Source organism: Manacus candei, unplaced genomic scaffold, assembly GCF_025592945.1.
Source record: "Manacus candei isolate 608988 ecotype Guabito, Panama unplaced genomic scaffold, ASM2559294v1 h1tg000060l, whole genome shotgun sequence".
NCBI classification, from domain to species: domain Eukaryota; kingdom Metazoa; phylum Chordata; class Aves; order Passeriformes; family Pipridae; genus Manacus; species Manacus candei.
Genome location: NW_026138108.1, coordinates 7,132,584 through 7,155,542, shown reverse-complemented (window position 1 = coordinate 7,155,542; position 22,959 = coordinate 7,132,584). Strand labels below are relative to the sequence as shown.

The 22,959-nt window shown below is 41.2% G+C and overlaps 1 protein-coding gene and 1 long non-coding RNA gene across 10 annotated transcripts in view; one reads left to right on the top strand and one right to left on the bottom strand.

Moving 5' to 3' along the window:
- PLEKHA7 (pleckstrin homology domain containing A7) overlaps positions 1-380 on the bottom strand; it is a 156,779-nt gene extending 156,399 nt beyond the window's left edge. For 3 of the 6 annotated variants that reach the window (XM_051803947.1, XM_051803951.1, XM_051803950.1), the window contains exon 1: positions 95-379. In XM_051803947.1, the coding sequence (XP_051659907.1) occupies positions 95-177 (83 nt within the window). In that variant the 5' untranslated portion in view covers positions 178-379. Of the gene's footprint in view, positions 1-94 lie in introns of all 6 variants that reach the window. The other 3 variants (XM_051803945.1, XM_051803948.1, XM_051803946.1) reach the window with 2 other exon arrangements.
- Positions 44-10,648, top strand: LOC127478399 (uncharacterized). 4 transcript variants are annotated; one of them, XR_007907215.1, is made up of 4 exons: positions 44-146; positions 1,561-1,856; positions 2,552-2,648; positions 6,945-10,648. It is a non-coding gene; the product is annotated as an uncharacterized LOC127478399 (long non-coding RNA). The 4 variants fall into 4 exon arrangements; XR_007907213.1 differs by having other exon boundaries at positions 1,561-2,106; XR_007907212.1 differs by lacking the exon at positions 6,945-10,648 and having other exon boundaries at positions 2,552-4,616.
- The last annotated feature ends 12,311 nt before the right edge of the window (positions 10,649-22,959 follow it).

Genomic DNA, 22,959 nt, shown 5'->3' with positions numbered 1-22,959 from the left:
TGTTAGTAGTGACTGCGTGCGGCCGCCCGGGCGGGCGGGCGGGAGCGGGGCCGCCCTCCCTCCTCCCCGCAGCCCTCGCGCGGCGCCCCCTTACTCGATGAAGAAGACGCGCCCGTCCCTGCAGACGCCGTAGGACCAGTGCTCAGGTAGAGTGTCCCGCCCCACCGCCGCCGCCATGTTCGCCGTGCGCGCCGCCGGCCGGGGCGGGGGTGCGGGCGGGCGGGCGGCCGGCGCTCGGCGCCCGGCTCGGCTCGGCTCGGCAGCGCCACCGCGGCCGCCGCCGGCGCGGTGCGGGCGGGGGGCGACACCTCCCGCCCCCTCGGGAGGTGCCGCGGGCGCGGCGGCGGGAGCGAGAGCGGGAGCCGTGCGGAGGCGCCGGCCGGCTTTGTCCGCCGCTGCCCCGCGCCCGCCCCCCGGACCCGCGTGCGCCGGTGGCCCCGTCCCCGGCGCGGCCGGCGAGGCGCAGCGGCCCCCCGCGGTCACCCCCGCGGGCACCGCCCGGCAGCGAGAGGGTGCTCGGGGTCAGGAGCGGCCCCGGGGGAGGGCGCACATCCCCAGAGACGCTCCTCGCTCGGGAGAGTCTCGTGCTGCGGTGCGGGAGCCGCGTCCGGAACGCCCAGGGGAGGGGGGTGGGATGTGCAGGTGTGAGCGCACCTGGCTGCCGCCGTGCCCCGGGGTACGCGCTCGCAGCGGTGGCAGGTGAGGAGAGGCAGACAGGCCGCAGGGACTTTGAACCTTGGGCACACAGGGGACGGTGGCAGCAAGGTTAAAACACATCGCAGAGAGGCAGGAAGAGCCAGGCGACAAAGCGGAGCTGTCACCGGTATCGCGAGGGACCTGTGCCAGCCCCTGTGTTCATCAATGACCTAGAAAAGGCGGGAGTGGTAACATGAGAAAGCCCGCTCAGTGCATTTCAGTGAGGCTTTGCCGGCTCCCAGCTCAGACCTGTGACACCACGATCCGTATAGGTGCTGCTGCACGGGGATGCTACAGCCAAGGATGGAGTTAAGTGCTCCAGGAAAAGCTGGGGTCACCCGGAGTGTGGTTTAGGGACAGAGTGGATGAGACAGGCAAGGGATGCCCCTAGGCTTCTTACTCTGGTCCTCTGTGCCAGCCGGCAGAGCCAGGATGGGTGCCAGGTGAGGAGTCCTAGCTGGTGCCCTGGCTTGGCCATAGTGGTAGTTGCAGCAGGAGAGGGGTATTGACAAAGCCAAGGGATTCAGGGTGTGGAAATCTCCACCTGCTTCTTTCATTGAGGGTAGCAGTACTGGAGCCAAGCATGGTTCTGGGGGGTTCTTGCTGGTCTGATACTGGGGAGAGAGAAGGATCAAAAAGCCAGGAAGTGGGATGTTAGCTATCTTGGGATAGAAGGAGGATGTTAAGCAGGGAAAAGACAGGCTGCAAAGAGAGGTAGGAAAGGGTAGATGTGCCTGATTGGGGACAGGTTAGTAAAATAAAACAGAGCAGACCACCTGAGAACATGGCTGTGGAGGAAAGGAAGAACCCATGCATGCAGTGCGGAGAGTGCTGCAGTACGATAATATTTCCTTTTTCTTCCAGATAACCAAAATAAATAATCAGAAGAAAGTAGGAGGCAGGAAAAACAACATCATTGAGAAGAGAGAGGGCTTTGCTCAATTTCACACCAGTTTCAGACATCATGCCGGTATGGGGCATCAGGATGACCTTGTGTAGACCTCCCTTTCTGGCCACTGTTGGAGAAGAGGACACTATACTAGTGTCATCTTCTAACAACCAGGAATGGTTGTTATTGTGAGACACACTGCAGGCTAGCTTCAGAAGCTGTGAGCTCAGAAAGCTCTTAAGCAAGATGTTACTTACATATGTAACTCCTGGTAAGTCTTTTCTGTGAACCTGTCCAGACTACAGCCCACATAACTTCCAGCCAGCCAGTAGCAAAGTGTTCCTAATGTTCAACTTACCTGATCTGTGTATGAAGAATCACCTTCTTCTATTTGACTGAACCCAGATCCCATTTCATTGATTCCCCTCACTTCTTGAAATGAAAGAGATAGTGGTCATCTAGTGCAGCCTCCTGCAGAGTCAGCATTGAATTTAGGCCAGGTGGCTCAGGCCTTTGTCCAGGTAAGGGTGTGAAAATGCTCCAAGGACAGAAATTCCACAGCCTCTCTTAGCAGCTTATTCCTATGTTCTTGCGGTGAACATACTTTCATTATATCAACTTAGAAACTCCCTTTTTCGATTTGTCACCCTTGTCATATGACCAGATATTGAGTTGATGCATCATGTTGCCTGTGGTATTAGCATATTATCACATACATCTGTTGATTGCAGGCAAATACATTATTGAAAAAGCATGTTTTATTATAGTAACTTGCAGAGCTCTATTCTAAAAATAAGATCAAGATGAAAACTTAGTCTAGATTCATACAAGTTCACAAGCTGACTTGTGTTGGGCCTATCAGGGTTTATGATTTAGATCCCTGGAGGAAGAATGCCTCCAGGCATCATTCATTAATAAGATTACCAGATTCTTCTGATTTTTCCTTTCTTTTTTTTGTTTTTCCAGGATCTGGTTCCAGTCCTCCCTGGCTGATCTCGGCCACTTTTCTATTACATATCATTCATTGCTCTCTAGAGGCACTGTGGGGAAGAAACCATTTGAGGTAAAATTAGGAATTTAAGGCCACAATATCAGGAACTCAGCTAAAGGTTGTGAAATATGTTCTTCAACAACATTAAGGGTCTAATAAAAGCTGTGAGACTTGAGGCTCCCTTCGTTGATAACTGGGTAATTCAAGGAGACGTGGTTCCTGAATACTGCAAGTTTGAATCCACATATGGCAGCTTTATAGAAATCTGTTACTGATGTTTCTTGCTCTGTCTGCGTCCCCTGGGAACACTTTGGATGAATTCATTATTTTTTTTTCTGCCTTGGGAGAGCAGTGGTATATATTTTAAAGTATGTCAAAATCTGTATATACACTTTCACAGAAACATAGAATCACAGACTGGTTTGGGTTGGAAGGGACCTTAAAGATCATCTAGTTCCAACCTTCCCATCGTGGGCAGGGACACCTTTCACTAAACCAGCTTGCTCAGAACTCCATCCAACCTGGCCTTTAACACTTCCAGGGATGGGGCATCCACTGTTTCTCTGGGCAACCCATTCCAGTGCCTCACCATCTTCACAGTGAAGAATTTCTTTCTAGTACCTAATCTAAACCTGCCCTCTTTCAGTTTAAAATTGTTACCCTTTTTCCTATCACTACATGCCTTTGCTATTTCCAGAGTAAAATCACTGAATATGAACATCCTTTCTACGTCCTTTCCTTTCTTTTCAGCCCTTGCCCTTACAACCCAGCTTCACCCTGTCAATGGCAACATCCAAATCTTTTCATTTTCTCTTTTTTCCACTTCTGTTACACACATCGTCACCCCTTGCACAACTTAGGTCTGCATGTTTCCCTGCACTGTTTCAACCCTTCATATGCTATAACTTTTCAACAAAACATGGAGTAGGAATCTGCAAATAATGCTGGAAACACTATATAATAATAATAATAATAATAATAATAAAGAATATATTCCATCAGTCACAATTAGATCCAGTGCCTAGGAGGTTACAGAATCACATCTGGACTTCAGGCTGCCTTGTACTCTAATGATCTATTTCCTATTTTCCTGAGAATTGAATACAATTGAATTTGATGGCTTAGAGGCTGCTGCTGTTTCAGGAAACTTAAATGAGGTACAATGCATAGAAAAGCCTGCTAGTTATGACTTTTTCATCATGGCCTGTACATTTTATAAAGGGCAAGCACAATCTATAAAAGCTGCAAGGCCAGACCAGAGCCAGAGCATTTGAGGAGCATTGAATTTCAATTATTAAATCTTGGTTAAGAAAGTTCATAAGCCATAATGCAAAACATGTAATATGCCTTTTAGCATGATTTTGCAGCTCTGCTCAGAACAGCTGAGAATAAAAACCACAAAAGGTTTCATGGTAAGACAGATTAATTTGCAAGACAATTTCAGAGCAATTCATTTTCTGATTATACTGAAATATAGGTTATGCAACCAAATAGTTCTTCAAGACTGTGCAGTGCAATTCCCATCCAGCAGTGGCAAGTGCTTAAGAGACTAGAAATCAATACCCTGATTCTTATAGGTAGAAGAATATGTTAATCAGATGATAGGGAAATACAAAATATGAAAGAGGTCCTGGAGGCATTAGGCAAATCCACATTCCTGGAAAATTTTCAGTGCCATTACTCCAAAACTACAATGCTTTTTCAGAGGATGGAAAAACTTCACTAAGGAATCATTATGGAATATTTGTTCAAATTGGGGAAAACAACTTTCAACTGTTGGATTCCCAAACAACACGGGAAAAAGCCATTTCAGGAGAACAGTACTAATGATTCCAAAAATAGCACAAGAAGAGGAACAGATTCCTTTGTCCCTGGCTAACTCAAGGAGATTTGCTGAGGTCCCCAATTGCTGCAAATTTGAACCCACAAAAAATGGTAGACTTCACACACTTCCAGATAGCTTGCCTTCAAAAGGAATTAGAGAGAAAAAGGGAATATATGTAATGGGTTACTTAATCTCAGTAATTCAGTAAAGAATAAAAATATAAAGAATAAAAAATGGCCATGCACAGCTAATACCTGTGTCATGCTGTAGGATTAAAGAGCACTATAAAGAGAGGATCAAACATACAGAAAGATTTGCTTTATTTTCAAGTCTCAAGTCCAAAAGTTGTTTACAACAAGAAGAGGACAAAATAAAAATATTCAAGTCAAAGAAAGACCAAATATTACCTTACTGGATAAGGAAAGCAAGCAAGATAACAAAAAGATCATTACTGTATTATTTCAAAATTAAAATGCAGTTGATGGGATTTAATATATACCAATCAATTTTTTTTCCATGTTCATCCATGTCAGGGCAAGTAGAAATCAGCTTGATTTATGCAAGATAAATTTGAAGATAGAAATAAATAGAAATATTCCCAAATATAATGAGGAGCAAAACTGCTAGGAATGTCATGGCATTTCCTTCATCACCAGTTTCTGAAGGCTGGCCCAGACAAAGCTTCTGGCAGGGAGATTCTCAGTATACTTATTTTGGTTTAGATCAGGAACTATGAAGAGATGACCTCACAAGATCCCTTTTAGCCTGGATTTCTATGAAAACAAAAGCTGATTCAAAATGTTAAGAATTTTAGAAATAGGTGGATGTCTAAAATTGTCATTGCATGATATGTACTAAAGAACACCATTACTGAGCGGCTGACTAGTTCGCAGGAAGAATTCATGGCAACCATTTGCATTTAAAGATTTCTGTTATTTGCAAGGAGAGGAAGGACAATCCCTGATGTAGTTAAGAAAGATAAGCAACTTGCACAATGGTACTCCTAATGACATGACTAAATATAGAGCGCATGCTCATTCCAGACCTGGAATGTTTTCAGTCAAAACTCATAATCCACAGAAGCCAGGAGAGCTTGACGCAATGTAAGGCGGCAAGAGTCACAAGATAGCTACAAAAGTTAGGCACACCATCTGCAAGGCATCACTCAGTTCCAGCCTAAGTACTTTCCAGGACAGAATTAATACATATTAATACAACACCAAATAAATCTTGAACAGAACTGAAAAGGTACTGTCACCAATAGACTGTGGTTTGTTTTTTTTGTAAGTACGACATTAAATGAAACATCTTTTGCATTTTGTGCACAGGACAATTTATGCTGTGGGGAAGGTGATGGCAAATGTTAGACAAAATAAGACTTTCAGAGCCTGTTTCCCTTGCAATGGATTGAGAAGTTTCCCTAAATTTCCATGGGACTAGTGTCAGGCAGTAAAGTTCTATGAGCACCAGAAGATAAATATAGCTGATAAAATAAGAAAGATTAAATAATGGTAAATCCATTGTTGAGGGATTTCCAAATACGGAAAAAGGAATTATTCATTTTCCTGGCCACTGGAAAGAATATAAACAAGTTCAAATTGTATCCACAGTTCCTTTGAGGAAGATATGGAGCATGACATTGTACAAGAATAGTTTTCAGGCTCACTGTGTCACTGTGATCTGACTGATGACTGCACACAGGCATCAGCCGAGACAGTGACACTGCTGAGCAAGACAGATGGGAAAATGACATTGAGAAGGCAACACTCGTGCTGCATAACAAATCCAAACTTCTCCTTCCAAACCATGCTGAACTCTCCTAGGAGTAAAAAAAAAAAAAAATGGTAATTCTCTTTACTTAAAAGGTTTTCTTTTCCAAACCACTGTCAGTTTTTAAAAGTATGTTCACGCTGCAAGTACCCTTTCTGCAATTGAGAAGATAGCTTCAAAATAATTCTATTTTCCTTTCAAATTTCCTTCCCGTTTAAAGATATCCTACTGTTTCGTCTTTTAGATGCATGTATCTGAATATATCTAATTACCTCTCTCACCAGAATATCCAATTGTCCTAAAGAATTATAGTCATAGAATCGAGTTAAGCATGTCCCCTGAAATACACAAAAATGCATGCAAAAGCAAAAATGAATGAATGCATTTCCTAATTACTAAGTCAATTTACAATTTCCTGTCACACAAGCTTTTATGATTACTATATTTAACACAGTCCTATCGCTTCTTCTCTTCATTTTCTCTCTTTTGCATTTCACAAAGTCTCAATAATTTACATACCCAGCACCTAGGATACTCAGACTAAGATGTATTAATTAATTAATATTTAATTAAGAATTAAATAAATAGTCATAATTTTGTCATGGCACGTCTTATCATTCTAAACAGAGGTGGCAACAGTCAAATTGCTGCAAAGTGTTCAAGTTACTTGTAGAAGGGAGAAATACAGAAAAACAATTATGTGCCAAAGTCACTTACAAGATCATTTCCAGAAATGAAAATTTGTGGGTCTTTTTCTTATTTTTTTGTCAAAGGACGCTGTAAGCCTGGCAGCACGGAGAAGCCCTCAGTTCTTCAATATTGATATACCTGCAGCTGTCAACATTTGGTTTGTTTTAAAGCAGAGACTTGAAGTCATTTCCATATTTATGAACACAAACAGGCTCACTGTCATCCCATGGCTATGGACACCTGAGTATGAAGAAGATCCTTTTTTAAGGAACAGGACAAATGGAAAGACAGACATTACTGACCTCTGAGACTAAAAACTTCAAAATTTTAAATCAAACTGTTCAATTCTCTGATGTTTCCTCACAAATTCTGAGTTTTATTTCCTTCCCCAACATGAGATACCTCACTTCTTTATTCCCATCAAAGCTTTTTTTCCCCCAGCTTTGAGTCCATGACTGTTATTACCCCTTTTTTCCAGCCCCTCTGGCAACTGCCATTACCATATTTGCCCCCTTTTTTTGGAATATTTTACATACCATATTCAAGGCAAGCAGAATGTCACATATTCCCAACGATATTCACTAAGACATTTTTTCTAAAGAAATTAAAGACCCCTGAATTCACTATCCAGTCTTCTCCTGAAGTTTGTTCTTCATTTGCTCTGCAAGACCCAAAACTTCACCCCTGATTCCCCTTAATAGTAATACAAACTAACACATTCAACAGGATGTTTTCAAATTTGAATATGTCAAAGCCTTTGATGAAGCAGATTTTTACTTCATTTTTCTTAATAAACCCATAAATAGCTTGCTGCTGCTTGGTAGATCACTTAACACATGTCTAGGCATACTAATAGCAATCCCCAAACAAGACTCCAGACAAGATTCAATTTTAGCATCTTCTGCCCTATCTTTCCAGAGATGTTACTTTCTCAGCATGCTTCTAACTCACCAAGGTGTCAGCCCTCTTCCTAAATAAGCTTTTGCCAGGCAGAACAATCTCTTCTGGCTGTGGTCTCCCAGTTCCTCTTTCTAAGACCTTTGCAGGAGAATCTGCTTGGCTCCAGAAGGAGATAACTGAGAGTTAACCATCCTCCTTGATTTTTCTGGTAACATGAAGTGTACATACCTCATCACAGCTTTTCAGTATCTGACTTCCTTCTGGTTTCTTCCTACTTTCTTGTACAATCCTAGAAAGTGTGCCTTCTTGACAATCCCCCACATCTCTTCTTGCCTCCTCCTATGCCGGGCTCAGGTCATTCCGTGGTTTTACAGTCTCCTGCTACATACCTGCATCCCTTCCACTCCTGGCTTCAATGATTTGCAACAGCAATCAGTCAGTTTGCAAAGGCAATGCAATAAACCATCTGTATGTGAGCATGGCATAACCAGTAGCTATAGTAACAGGAAAGCACACTTTAAACAAAAAATGAAAAACAAACAAAAAAATATGAGAGATATCGTTCATCTTTTCCTCCATCCCCAAATATTGCATGGCTCCATAAATATCCTCTTGTGTTCCTTCACCTCATTACATCTTCCCCCTAGCCCAAAAGAGAGTGAGATACAAATAAAACTTTATTTTGCTTGGTCAAAGGAGGAAAAATAAATAAATAATAACATACAACAAAACTAGAAAGAAAAGCTTGTCTCTTTCCAGAAGAGAAGAAAAAATAAATCTGTAAGTTGCAAATCCAGGACAGGCAAAATTGTCACTATCCCTGTTCTGCCTTATTTGCTGATACAGGATCAGCCTTAGGACCCTTGTGGGCTGTGAAATTAATTTCCATTGTTCCTTTTTTATTGTCTTGTTTCCTCAGTAATCTCCCCTGCCTGCAATGAACCATCAGCATGACCACTGTCTCTCAGTTCCATCTCACATGTAAGGGGACTGCATAGTATTTATTCTTACTCCTCAAAAAGATGGATGGGGTGCAGATGTGAGGCTCACACTTTTGAGTTACAAATGGGTCTTCAGGGCAGCATTGCCAAAGGCTTCATCCAGGGCTGAGGCATCATTGACTGACTGCCCCAATCCCCAAATCCTGAGCATGGGGGTGGGTTCACAGGGCCTTGGCACCCAGCATGGGAGCCAGCCCTGGGGATGAGAATTCTGAGGAGCCTCCCTGCTGTGCTGGACACACACACAACCAGCCCCTGTAATGCAGCTCCCACCTGAGGCAGCTCTGTGGGTGCAGATCCCCAGGGATCCAACTGGGAGCAGTTTGGGAAGTTAGCAAGGGTTGGACATTTTCCCCAGCATGGTGCTGTGCTGTCTACAGAGATCACTTCAGACTCTGCAGCAGTAAGGCCACGTGTTGGTACTTGTGACACATCTCACTGCTACACAGAGCTGGAGAGCAACTTCTAATAATGCAGAATAGCATGGGGAACTTTTAAAACACAGATATGAAAAGAACCTTCTGCAAGTTCTTGAGAAGAGCTCTTGAATCTGAGTGGACTGAATCAAGGTATTATAGAAAATATGGGGGTTTTTTAACCATTCCTCTAGAGCCTGTGTAGGTGGACTTCCACAGAAAAGACCAAAATAGACTCAGGGCCTCAGCTTACTTTAGCACTAAAAAGGTCAGCAGGGTGCAAAACATTGTTCAGTAAATTATAGCACTTATACCTGTGTCACACATTTTCATTCCTGCTTTTTGAAATACGCATGTCAAAATAGATAAACAATACAGACTCAGTTCATACCCCAGAAAATTATTTTATATAAATTAAAAGAAACGAACTTTGTTTACTGCAGTATTACCTTCCAAAAAATTATTTTTTTCTTATTTGACACTTCCTTCCTTGAGGGAGTAGAACTATTCCATATATCTCTTAAATGCATACAAATTTGTTAATGTTCTCAATAAAACCCACCTGAAATAGATTTCCTTCTAATCAGTGAAGTAAGTACCCATGCAATAATTATTATTATGCCTGATTCAATTTTATACATTGACATCTCTCCATTGTTCTTGATTAATGGTTAAAACTCTCTAAGGTTGTTATAAAACACTGTTATAAATAACTTTTATTATTTAGATACATAATAAATGTGATCTCTACAAATGATGAATTATATCCCACTCCTTAATTACAGAGTCGTCTGAAATCTAATTTAAATAGTAGCTAAGCAGATTAAATTTAAAAACAAGAACAATAGCAAGGCAGTTGGCAAAATGATAAATGTATGGAGTTCTTTTCTAAGCACTGTATAGTTTTTCCACAGACTGTTTTGTAAAGTATAATCTTTCTCAATATCTTATTAGACCGCTGTAATCTGGATTTACATATTGATTCATTCCGTTTCAATGTCAATCAAAACATGAAAATTTAATAAAAAACAACTCTAATTGTTCCTCAGAGACTTAGCAATAATTACTCACATGCCATCTCTCAGTGAAGGAGATGTCTTTAACATGCTCTGTTTTCCAAGCATAACAATTGTACGTTTCTTTTGGGCACTGTGTACTTCTCAAATCAGCATTTCACTCACCAAGATGTTGAAGGCTGCCTTAACAACATTTCACACAGGGGCTACACTTGATAAAATTGAAACTGTATTCTGTCAACAATAATTATGTGGGTGTTTTGCTCATTTCCTGCTATAGCTGTCCCATGGCAACAGAGTAAAAGCAGTGCTCATTTTTTAAATACATAAACGACTCCTTAGATGACACATTTCTGGCTCAGGTTTGGCAAAGGCAGGGTGAAAACAAAGACTTTTTTGAGAAACTATCACAACTACTTCCACTATATGCAAATCTGTAGGGAATGTGCTAATTCCCAAGTGGAGGGTGCAGCTTTGGTCTGGTAGTAGCAGTAGTGGCCTGAGGCATTTCCAGAGATCAATAGCAAGGCAACATTTGCACTTCAGGCCATTCTCTCCACTTTTTGGTGGATTTCACAAGAAATGCCTGAACCAAAGGTCATTATTCCACTTAACCCTGCCTTTGGAGTTGTTGCTGCTAAGGAAAATCAGATAAAATCCAAGTTCCACTTTTTATCGGAATTATGTCCATCTCGAGTGCTGAAAAAACAGCTGGCAGTATTGATGATTTATTTTGTCATATAAACTCGGGAAAATAATTATTTTGGTACATGGGAAATTAGCTTTGCAATTTTCAGTTTTAACAGTTTTGAGAATATTTACTTTTCTAAGATAATTTTGTGGCTTGTGAATCAAGATGAAGATAAGTAGGTATTGTACAGACAGTTCGTAAAGCAGTTACAAGATAAATTAGGATACTGCAGGTTTTACCTTCAGATCTGTGAACATCTAAGCTCTGATGTAGTAAAACCTGATGGCACCTACAACTCCAGCCATTCAAATATTATCTTCACTGAGAAAATTAGCAAAAATGATACCATTAAGGTTATTTTTTTCTTACTGTGAGCACCCTGACTAAACTTGTTTCATTTAAGTTGATACTAATGTAACAAGAAACATCTGGAGATTAACAACGTGGATCAGATTCAGGCTGGATTTTTAGAAGGAACCATTTAATAACTTACCATATGTCCCTGGAAATATCCTTTCTTTTAATTTTAACATTCTAGAGGGATTTTAAGAACAAAATGTAGCACTATTCAAGTGTAAGATCCATAGATATATGTAAGATATATGCATTTAAGCTATGTCTATAATAGAGTTCAGTGCACAGCTGTTTTGCCCTAGGGAAAATAAACACAGCTCAAAGTAAGGCAACATATAATGTCAAGCTATAGATTGGTATATTAACAAAACCCAATGCTCCTGGAATGTTGAGAGTGAATCTTACACTAACCACATCAATTGTCTTTTGTATAGTCACATGGATGTAAAGGAAACCAAGAGTGTTTGCTATCAGCATCTGATTAACCACTGAATTCTAACCATAGTTTTGGAACAAAGAACAATTTCATTTGATGCCAACCATTGTCTGTAGCAGTGAAACAGCACAGTTTCCATTAGAGGACGATGAATTTTAGTTCTGATAAGATGTGGGGATGCAATGTTAACCTAAGCCAAATGAATATTCATATAGGAAAGTGAAAATAGGTGTCAAGGACTTGCTGCACTTAAGTCCTTGGTTACATGAAAACTGTACACCATTCAACAAAACAACAAGGTTTCTAGTGATTACTTTCCCCATATAATTTATTCATCTATTCCAGAGCAGTGTTTCGGGGCTTAATGAGTATTTGTAAAGCTCTGGCTGAAATGCACTCTCTAAATGCAAAACATTATACCATTTACAAAGAATGAAGTAGTGTAGATTACTGGTTCAAAAAAGCCACTAAAGCTCATCAACATGTGCATTTGAAGGGTGTATTACTTCACCAGCTAGGAAAGCCCCCTGTTAATGTCCTGTACAGTTGAAAGACTAAGTGTGCTTCCTTCCCACTGAATCCACTCTAATATGCAGAGACAAAGGAAAAGTTGAGGAACTTTGTCTCTTCTCTTATTTCGTCCCATTTCAGCCTTATTTTTCCCATATGGGGAAATCCCATTTCACATCTCAAAGAATTTCTAGGAGAATAAATAAACAATATTAAGCAGCAACAGTGCTTCCTTTGGAAACAGCTTTTCTTCATTTCTAAAAAGTTATAGTTGTCTGGCTGACTTGGTCCAAATCTCTTCTCTTTGTCCTGTGAGTTCAAGCACTTTTATCACTGTCACTAACATCAAGAGGAGAGTGCTGGAACACCAGGATAGCTGAGCTCTTTTGGCCCATCTCTGCCACCTTGGCATCTTATTCATAGAATCATAGCATGGTTTGGTCTGGAAGGGAACTTAAAGACCATTTGGTTCCAATGCTCCCATGATGGGCAGGGACACCTTTCCCTAGACTAGGTTGCTCAGAGCCCAGTCCAGTCTGGCCTTTAACACCTCCCAGGAATGGGGCATCCACAACTTCCCTGGGCAACCTGTTCCTGTGCCTTACCACCCTCACAGTGAAGAACTGAAGTCATCTCTTGTTCCTTGCTTGCATGGTCATGTTTCTCCTTGGAAGATCGTTAAATGTCTATTAAAAAATGAGATTTTCAACTGTTAATTTTCTTAAACTATAATTTTTTTCCTCTGTACTCTATGATAGTTCCATTATCACTAATAATAAAAACTCATTTAACATAATGATAGTAAAGAATAGTTCCACTAATTCTAGAGGAAATCCAGGACTTCATAAGACCAGGGTTTAGCATGAAAAGAGAAAGATTAGGCACAATAAAGATTCTAGGATTAAGTAACCCTTCTTTCCATGTTAAGTAACTGTCGCCCAAACACTTTTTCCTGTATCCTGCTGTGCACAATAAATGAGAAATCAGGAAAGGCAAAACCTTGGCTTTTAATATCTCTCACCTTTCTGCCCATTAGCCCATCTCTCCCACACCTGTCAGTGGTGGCTATTTCTAGAATGACTCTTACTTTGCTCATACATGGCTTCTACTGCATCTTGGGACACGGGAGAGGGAACAGTTTATATTTATATGGGTCAATGTCAATGTACAAACAAAAGATAAAGCTGTCAGTGGTTCATGGCAGACTCATGGACAGAAAAGGATAGACATTATTGCTACGTTCCTTTTATTAAATGAGCCAACTTGGAAGTTTAACGCCATTTTTCCTCATTAGCCAGGCATAGTAACTAGTTTGGCTAAAATAGAACCTAATAAGCAGGAGTCAGTGTGGAGACTGGATTCTGTTGGGAAGGAAAAATCAAAAAGTTTTAAAAAATTGCCCAGGAGAAACACGACTGAAATTCCAGATTATACCAATTTCCTCAGCAGTACTGTACTGTATATGCAGATAATATTTATAGAAACTAGCATCTCTCCAAAATAGGCATTATGTTAATTAAAATGTGTTATAGCCTAAGATTGCATTTTATTAATTCCTGTTTGCAAGAAGGTCATGTCTAATGATTTCCTCTCAGAGTTACTGGTTTTAGCAATTAGACCATTAAAAATTTTGATTCTTGTTCTACTTGTAAAGTTATTCAGATTCTTGCAAACAAGAGTGTCAATTCCCTGATCTTTCAGTGTTCTTTTTAAGTTTTTACCCCAGTGGGATTTTCTTTTTCTCAAGGGAAAACAGCTACACATACAACATCAGGAACTGTAATTAATTTTGCATCAGTCTAGAGTAAAAGCCATGTGTCCAGATAACCAGGATACTCCAGCACTACAAATACCCAGGATAAATTACTGTAACAGCCCAATACCATTCTCAATTGCCTTATCACGGCTTTACCACAGCTGGTACAAATATATAATTCCTTGTGAAGACTCAATGTTGAATCACACTGTAAATGCATATTAAAATATGTATGACATTTACAGAAAATCACATATTCAAAGTGATTAAGGAGACGTGAATTAAAAAATAACCACCACCTTTATTTAAATGCCTTGAGGAGTGGGAACATCCAGACCACTGTCAAGAGAGTGCGTTAAAATCTCATATTTTAAAACATTTTGGAAGCATGCAAAAACTCTGTAGAGAACATCAGAATGGTTAGATGGACAGGCAGAAACACAAAGACACGTTACCAATTTATCTGTTTGAATAACAGATAAATATCTGTTTGTCATGAATCTGTTCAGAATACATCTGTGTCTAGTACCACTAGTAGCACTAGCACGTAACACACAGCATATTCCACCCTTCTAAGCAACATTAATAAGTCTCAAACCCTTCTAAGTAATATTAATTAATCACATTACTGACCTGAGTTCACAGAGGGATCAAACTGAAGGGAGCTAACCAGTTAAACACATGTAGTCAGTGCTGGGAGGAGTGGGGTGAACTCAAGTTTCTTTGAAGTTCATCTCATCAGCTGTATAGATATCATGATTAATTCCTCTAGATTTACTGGTAGGACATCCAGTCTTGGAGGCACTGAAGCACATGCTCGACTTGACTTAGATTCAGCCTTTGAAGTCAATCAGGATGTTCACCCAGGTGACAGCAGGTATGTGAGCACATGCCTATAACATCAGGGTCTCACAGTCTCCGTTGTCTCCCAGCATACAAAAAAAGGGCTCTATGACCTAATTCCATTCTCCTACAAGAATCGTAGAATCATAGAACCAGCTGGGTTGGAAGGGACCTCCAAGATCATCAAGTCCAATCCTTGATCCACTACCACCGTGGTTACCAGACCATGGCACTCAGTACCGCATCCACTCATCTTAAAAACCTCCAGAGACGGAGAATCCACCACTTCCCTGGGCAGCCCATTCCAATGCCTGATTACCCTCTCTGTAAAGAATTTCTTCCTAATATCTAACCTAAACCTCCCCTGGCAGAGCTTAAGACCATGCTGATAGTTGCCTGAGAGAAGAGATCAACCCCTACCTGGCTACAACCTCCTTTCAGGGAGTTGTAGAGAGTGAGGAGGTCTCCCCTGAGCCTCCTCTTCTCCAGGCTGAACAACCCCTCAGCCTCTCCTCATAGGACTTGTGCTCGAGTCCCTTGTTGATCTTCTCTGGACCTGCTCCAGCACCTCAATATCCTTCCTGAGCTGAGGGGCCCAGAACTGGACACAGCACTTGAGGTGTGGCCTCACCAGCGCTGAGTACAGGGGGAGAATCACTTCCCTGGACCTGTTGGCCACACTGTTCCTGATAAAAAATCAGTGCTGTGCATATTACAAAACATTTGGCCATGGCTGGCAGAGCTATTTAGTTTGTGGGGGACGAATTACAGAACTTCACACCTATTTTGCACATGCTAAAGATTACTCATTTAAGTTCCTATTTGGGACAATCTCAGTACCCCTGGTGATTGAAAGCATCTTGTGATACCAGCACAGAACCTGATTCTGTGTACAGGGTTCATTCTTGTGGGTGCTTTTCAAGGTGCATCCTCCTCTAATTCAAACATGAGCTTAGGTCTCCCTAGTGATTAATGCAACATATTGGCACAAGAAGTGCAAATATCTGTAACCATGTCTCACCAGGGGTGCCTGATGACCTGTGGACGAAGAGCAGGTACATTGCAAAAAGTGAGGACAAGGGGAGCAGAATGAGAAATGCACCTCCTCCCTGACAAAACAGAGATTCAGACAGATTTCCAACATTCTTTGAATTTTGCTAGTTTTACGTGTCCTGAATTTGTTCTACAGTTTAAAAACCCTCTTGTTTTGACATTTGCCTAAGCAGGAATGTCATTCCTAGCACCTCCTTTTGAGCTCCCGCAGGAAAGTCAGTCAGTGAAAGTAGCTGTCACCTAAAGAGGCAGCAAATCAATGTCAGAAAACTTGTTGATCAACTTCCTGCATTCCTTTTCCCTTAAGAAAGGCTTTTTCAAGGAACAAGAAAAATCAGATGCATACCAAAGGTCACAGTCAATGTTTTCTAGAAAATTTTAAACTTAAGCACCTACTAAGGCTTTGTTCACATAAATAACTATCAATGTAACTAAATTCCTTCAGCAACTTACTTGGTAGAGTGCTATACTCCTGCTATGGTGACATGTCAGCTAATTTAAGACAGTCTAAAAAGATAGGTGTATTGTTTTTACCAAGAGCAAGGGCACATGACTGAGGACATAGCTGCTGTTATGACAGCAGTGCAATCAACAGCTGAGGCAAGCTAAGGGCACAGGTACAGCTTGTTACCAAAATCACATGATTAAAGTGCCCAGGCCAGCAGCACAGCAATGGTGAAAAGATTTAGGGGGCTAAACAGCATCTACACTTTACCTGTAAGTGAAAAACAGTTGCTGTTCTTTCCCCAAGCTTGTGTGGCATTTCTCAGTCCTTGCAGGTGACCTGGAGCACTCAAACATTTCACTCTTTCCACCTGCCAGTGACCTAAGTTCTCCTCTCCCTTATCCCCTTCCTTCCTCCCCTAAACTGACCTGAAGTGAATCCTGCCTCCAGATTTGACCTATACCTTGAAGCAGCTTCCCAAAACAATGCAGTTGCAAAATATACAATTGTTATCTGCAGATAAGGCCCAGTGTATCCTACAAAGCTTTAATACTATAGTTTGTCAGATAAGAATGTGGAAGGAAATCCAAACCTTATCTTCTGTGTCTACATTGGCAAAATTACAGAATATTTTGTTGGTATCCAGCGAAGTGGGGAAATAAGCCCAGCAGAAAAATTTCCCTGTGTGACATGCTGCATCTTCCATATGGCCTTCTCCTATCCTGGCTGCACCAGCGCAGGCAAACTAATAATACTTACGAGTGTGAGATATGCAGGTTTTATAACAGCATTCCAGTGGGTGTAATTGCAACTAGTTTTAAGACAGAACTTGGCAGGTTTAGGAAATAAACTGAATGCTGTTGTACCTGTGATAGCAGGAGGCTGGATGCAATGATCCAAAAGGCCCTATATTTCGAAGTAAAAAAGAAAATGAATGCACTGGAATCTTGCAAAAAAAAAAAAAAAAAAGAGCCAGTCCTCAGAAAGAACAAGAGCAGAACAAAACTAGTTACACATTAGCCAGCACACGTGGCTTCCGTGGCTGGATTGCTGGAGCTCCCGGAGAGAAGAGCATGAGCCAACAGGGCCAGGGCAGTCACTGCCACATAATATCTCCTTTGCAACACAGAATAAGAAAATATTGCAAAACAGGGAGGAAAAAAATGGGGGGAAAAAAAAATAAAAAAGCAGCCTTTCTCCATCCCCACCCTGTTTCCCAGGCACATAGCAATCTTGGAAAAAGAGGGAGAAGGGAGATAATATTTTCAGGGATGGCAATGCATCCACAATTCCTAGCAGCAGACAGACTGAGCAGGCTATTACTTTTGGTGCTGTAGAGACCTCAGTTGCACTCAAGGTACGACAGTGTGCCGTGAAAACGTGCTGATATCATTCTTACCTGGAAGAGAAGATGCCTTTCAAAGGACAAGATAGACACAAAGCAAGAAAAGAGATGGGAAGTAATTTATCAAAATGGCGAGTCAACATCCACCAGAGGCAAATGCAGCCTCCTGAATGTATGTAAGTGCCCTGTCTAGTGCCTAACCCTTCTGTCTTACTTTCCTGCCCTTTACCTCACATTCTTCAAACCAAAACACACTAAGTGGAAATCCACTTCAGCAGAAATCCACTTCAGTGAGACTGTGGTGGGTACGAGGACCCAGGGGTAGATGCAGAACAACACAGAACCTCTGAACCAAAGAGCAATATGTGGCTTGTTCTGCAGAGGATGTAACATTAACCCAGCCTTTGTAGGAAAAGGGGTCTGACATCCCCCGGAGAGAGTTACACAACTCTAACTGTATTCCATAGGCCTGGAGGTGGAAAAGGGAAGATAACAGTGTATTAATTCTGAGAAACAACAGTTTTCCTCATCCTAAAAACCTGCTTGGATATTTCAGACATTCTGAAAAGCAGGGAGAAGCTTCTTGCTTTGAAACAAGCAATATTTCTGCTGTTTTCACTGAAGAGTGAACCCTCCTCCTTGAAGTCCTTCTGCAAGTTGCCTTATCATTTCCACTGAATGAGATTTCAAATCTTGAACAGAAAAGAATTAGATGCAACTTAAGGCCACCTGAAACTGCCAGTATCTGTGGAGTGGCATAACAATATTCCTCTGTGGATAGGAGAGAAATTTAGCTATAAAAGAATGTATGCACTGTGGATTATTTGTGAAGTTTGTGCTTTACTAAAATTGCTTTGCAAAACATTCTGATTTACATTTGGTGGCATTTTTCATCCAAAGGTGTCATTGACATAAATATTTAGTATACTCCAGCCAAAAAAACCATAACAGAAAATTAACATGCAAGGCAGAGAGCAAAGGACCAATTCAAATCCCCTTGGAATTTTCTTAGGAATCAAAAGCCACTTGGAGTAAACATTTGCCAGCTCAACAATTTGAAATGTCCTATACACATCTCTCTAATAGCCTCTGTAATAATTGACAGAGCACAATACCTAGAAAAGATGCCAGCTCATCACAAATATGAGGCTGTTGAGAGGATTAAGCATAATCCTGTCTCACCAATAAATAAAGAAAATAAGAAACAGAACTGTGTTGTGTTGCATAGCATGGAGTCAAAGATACACTTATGACAAGCTTTTGGTGGTTTTTTTTCCCAACAGAGCTTCACTGAGAAGGTCATGCATGAATTCTGAAAAAAATGGCACTATTACTGAGGAATGCCAGGGAAAGCAGGAAATAATCTTTAATTAATTTGTGAGGAACTTTCATTTGGCAGACACAGTCTGCCAAATAAAGACAGAACAGTAGCTTTCTTATTAAGCTGATAAAATCAACCAAAAGTGAAGAAATCCCATAGTCAAAAAGCATTAGAACAATGGATTTTTACTAGGAGATGTAATAGAAATCCACAGGGAATCCTGGCAACACTCACTGGATTTTTCATCCTGAAATCAAAGGTATTTCTGACAGGCATGTAAAGAAAAAAAACTTTACATATTCTGCTCTTCTGGACTTTGACTCAATATTTGATCCTAAACACAGTAAAACTCAAGTAGATTCAAACTTATTAATTCATTCTAACAATTCAAAGTACCACACTTAGTCTTGTCTTATCTCTATTATTGTCTCTTTGGAATTCCATTTCCAATTGCCACCTCCAGTTCCCATCGGCTTGTATAGGTATTAAGAGATATTTTTGTAATTTGTAAAATGCTGGAAAAACTTGTGATAATAGACACTTCATAAATGTAAGGTGTTATTTTAGTGAAACTGGGACAAACTGCTAGTTTCAAACATAATTGCATACAATGAAAAAACTGGAGCACCCGTAGGAAACTGGGACATGGTACGTGTTGAGGTGCTAATATTTATCCTAATGTGGCAGGTTTGACTCTGCTCATAGGAGTGCACCCTTATATTTAGGGGTGTGAGCAAAAGAGCAAAATTGCTTCCTGGGAACAGGAAGCAATTCAGCAAATCAGTGTGTTTGTTTTTCACATCCACAAGCCAAAATTTAAATCTCACTTAAGCCTAAAGGGAAACAAGTTGGGCAATTTCAGCATAATCCCTTCCGAAATGTATTCTCTTCACATGAACACTGCTCAGCACAGTAGCAGCTCTGTGCAGAAGAAGTCTCACACTGAAACATTAGAACTGCTACAGTTTAGGTTAAGAAGGAGAGTCTTTATTGGCAGCCTTTATAATAATATCCTATATAAATTCATAAATAATCTTAGCATATTGACATCCTGGAAAGGAAATGTGGAAAACTTGCCTAGGAGCTGCCTGCATTAATCTTCATTCTATCCTGTACTGGCATTTTTCCCAGTTTCCTATGCCCGAAGTTCACAATGTCTGTTTTTAAAGGAACACACTGACCCTTATAGAGAAGAGCTCAGAAAACCTGATTTGCTACTAGTTTTATTTTTGCATCCTCTTTTCCTACAAGAAGTAGGTTTTGAAGTGCAGCTTCTAACAAGCCTATGCAAAATAGGCTTAATGTGAAAAAATTCGGCGTGCAAATCAGATGACTAAGGAATGTGGATTTGTCGCACCACCAGGCCTTATGGAGAGAGAATAAAGTAACTGTGTGCCATGAAGCTAAAGCTTACGGTCCAGCCTCACTAATATGTACCAACACTGGCCAACAGCTTTTTGTCATGGGCTTGGAGCAGCTACGCAGGAGCTTGTCCCAGTAAAGGTCACAAGAATGTTTTCAGCCACAGTCTGCAAACTCCTTGCCGTAACCAACAGTGATTTTGCCTTTGTGAAGTGGACTTGATACAGAGACTCTTAGAACCCCCTCTGACTGAGGAAAGGAAAAGGTGAGACAGAGCCAGGCTGCTGATAGCTGCAGTGCAGACACACTGGAAAAATAAAGCATTGTGTGCTGTGAGACAAGGAGGTTCAAGGATTTCTGTACAACAGAACCACTTCACTCATCCAGGAAACTGTCACAGCAAAACACTTCTTGTGGACATGCAGATCTACTGGCAAAACAGAGCTCATATTGTCATCAGAAAAACACACTCACTCTCTATGAAACAATCTGACTAGACAACAGCTCATGTTTCAGAGGTGGACCTCTACCATCAGTTTAGGAGCCCAGAGTTCACCCTTCTTCTCAACAGAACACGAGCACACCGTCAAATCTCATTATCTTGATCTGACTTGTCTGCATCTATGAGAAATCGAGAGTCCTGGCACCTGGGTTTGGGAGGAGACTGCTCTGGGGTCACTGTCCTAATGCTGCCAAGTGCAAAGTACCCAGCTCCTCTTCTGCTGAAGTCTTCCACCTGTGTAGTGCTGAGCTTTCTACCAGCATGTGCACCCCTTGCAAAGCTTAATGCAACACATCTAAAAGGACACTGGCAAGACTGGAGCATCACTGCCTTCTCCAGTAAATGTGGAAGACAGGCAGGCAGGCAGGCGGGCAGACAGGCTTCATCTCCTTGAAACCCTTTGTTAAGGGAACAGGGCTTGAGGAGGTGTCCTGTTGAGATATAATTGTCATGTTCTCAAACTGCAGAGACTGTGTCACCAAGTCAGAGGAAGAAATAACACAAAGTCTAGTTTTGGGGTATGTGTATGAATCTAGAGGCTCAATTGACATTGTCTATCAATAAGCCTGCCTCTGACTATCCCAAAATGTCTTTCCAAGATCTTATTTTCTACTCAACAGTGATGGTGTGAATTCATTTTGGTTTATCAGGCAGCATCTGAGATGAATACATATTTTCCATACTAATCAGCTCCAAGGTTAGCAAAGGATACTGCCTGCTGCTCTCGCTTATCTAAGCTAATTTATTGAAATTAAGTTAGTTTACCTGCTGACCTACATGAGATGCATTCAGGGTATTCTCCAATAATCCATGATACTAGCCTCTGGGAAAATCCTAAGCAGAAGGAGAAAAGACTAGTACTTTCTAAATCTTTACTAAGCAAAGCTCCCCTGTAGCAAGGCTGTAACCCTTTAGCTCCTCTCATATACAGCACATACTGGGCTAATGGAGATGCAACACTAGCAGGTATTCTAGGTCAAGTTTCATACACTTCCAGCTCAGCTACTGTGGTTTTAGGCTGGAAAATTTGAGAGAAGAGTTTAGCCCTCTGTGAGGATGTGAGGACAACGAGAGATGACCACCTAAATTAAATACAATGCACTTTTTATGTACTGGAGATCAAGAATACATTTGTTTCTAACATTTTGAAGTTTTCCCTCTGATGCATGTTCATAATTCCCACTGACATCTCTAATGCAATCCGTGCCCCAATTCCCATTATCTTGGCACACTGCTCTCAGTAACAAGGGACAGAGAGGACAAAGACAACAATAAAAGAGACATTATTAAGGCAGGTAACATTTCCCACAAGAGTAAGTCTTAAAATATGTTAGATGAATGGATACAAAAACCGTTTGCCTGAGGTTGTCTTTGTTATTCACCTAAAAAGACATCTAGGAAAAAAAGGTATTTCCACTGCCTTGGCAAGAAGCACAGCCTGTATTCACTCCCTGAACACACACATTCACAACTTTCCCTCATTCTTATACAAACACTGTGGTCTGGTCTAGCCAAAGTTTCACCTCCTTAGGCTGATGTTTGGCTTTATCAGTCGTGTATAGGAAAGTTAAAGATACCACAGCCAGGCTCTCCTTGCTCCTTACACCTCTCCTGCTCCTCCCATCCCACCTAGATCTGGTGCACAAAGCACAAGCAGCTAGAAAAGGTTCAGTGCCCTCAGATGGATAACTCTGTATAGAGGGCATGAGCCAGCAAAGCCCAATGCCTACTTCATGCCCCAGGTATTATGAAATAAAGGGGACACAGCCCAGCACATGTCCCTTATTCTGGGCATTGCTTTGAGATGGGATATACAACCCTGCCTCTTCAAACTTGGGTCAGTCACTAAAACAAATAGTAATAGTTTTTAAATATTTTTGTTAAATAAATAAATAAAAAATCTAGCATTCTTTGTTTTCTGGGCTTTCTGTTTTCCAGCCTTAGGTTCACACTCCTGAGACCCTAATCACCCCCAGGAGAACTGGAAGTATTGTGTTTTCAGACAAAATCTGGCAGTCTGGCCTAACCTCATGACTCAAGACCACTAAAAAATAGGAGTGGAGGGCATGGAGCAGAGTATGAAATACATAATAAAGCATGAAAGATACCAATATCCAATTCAGGATTGTATTCCATGAAGGTAACAG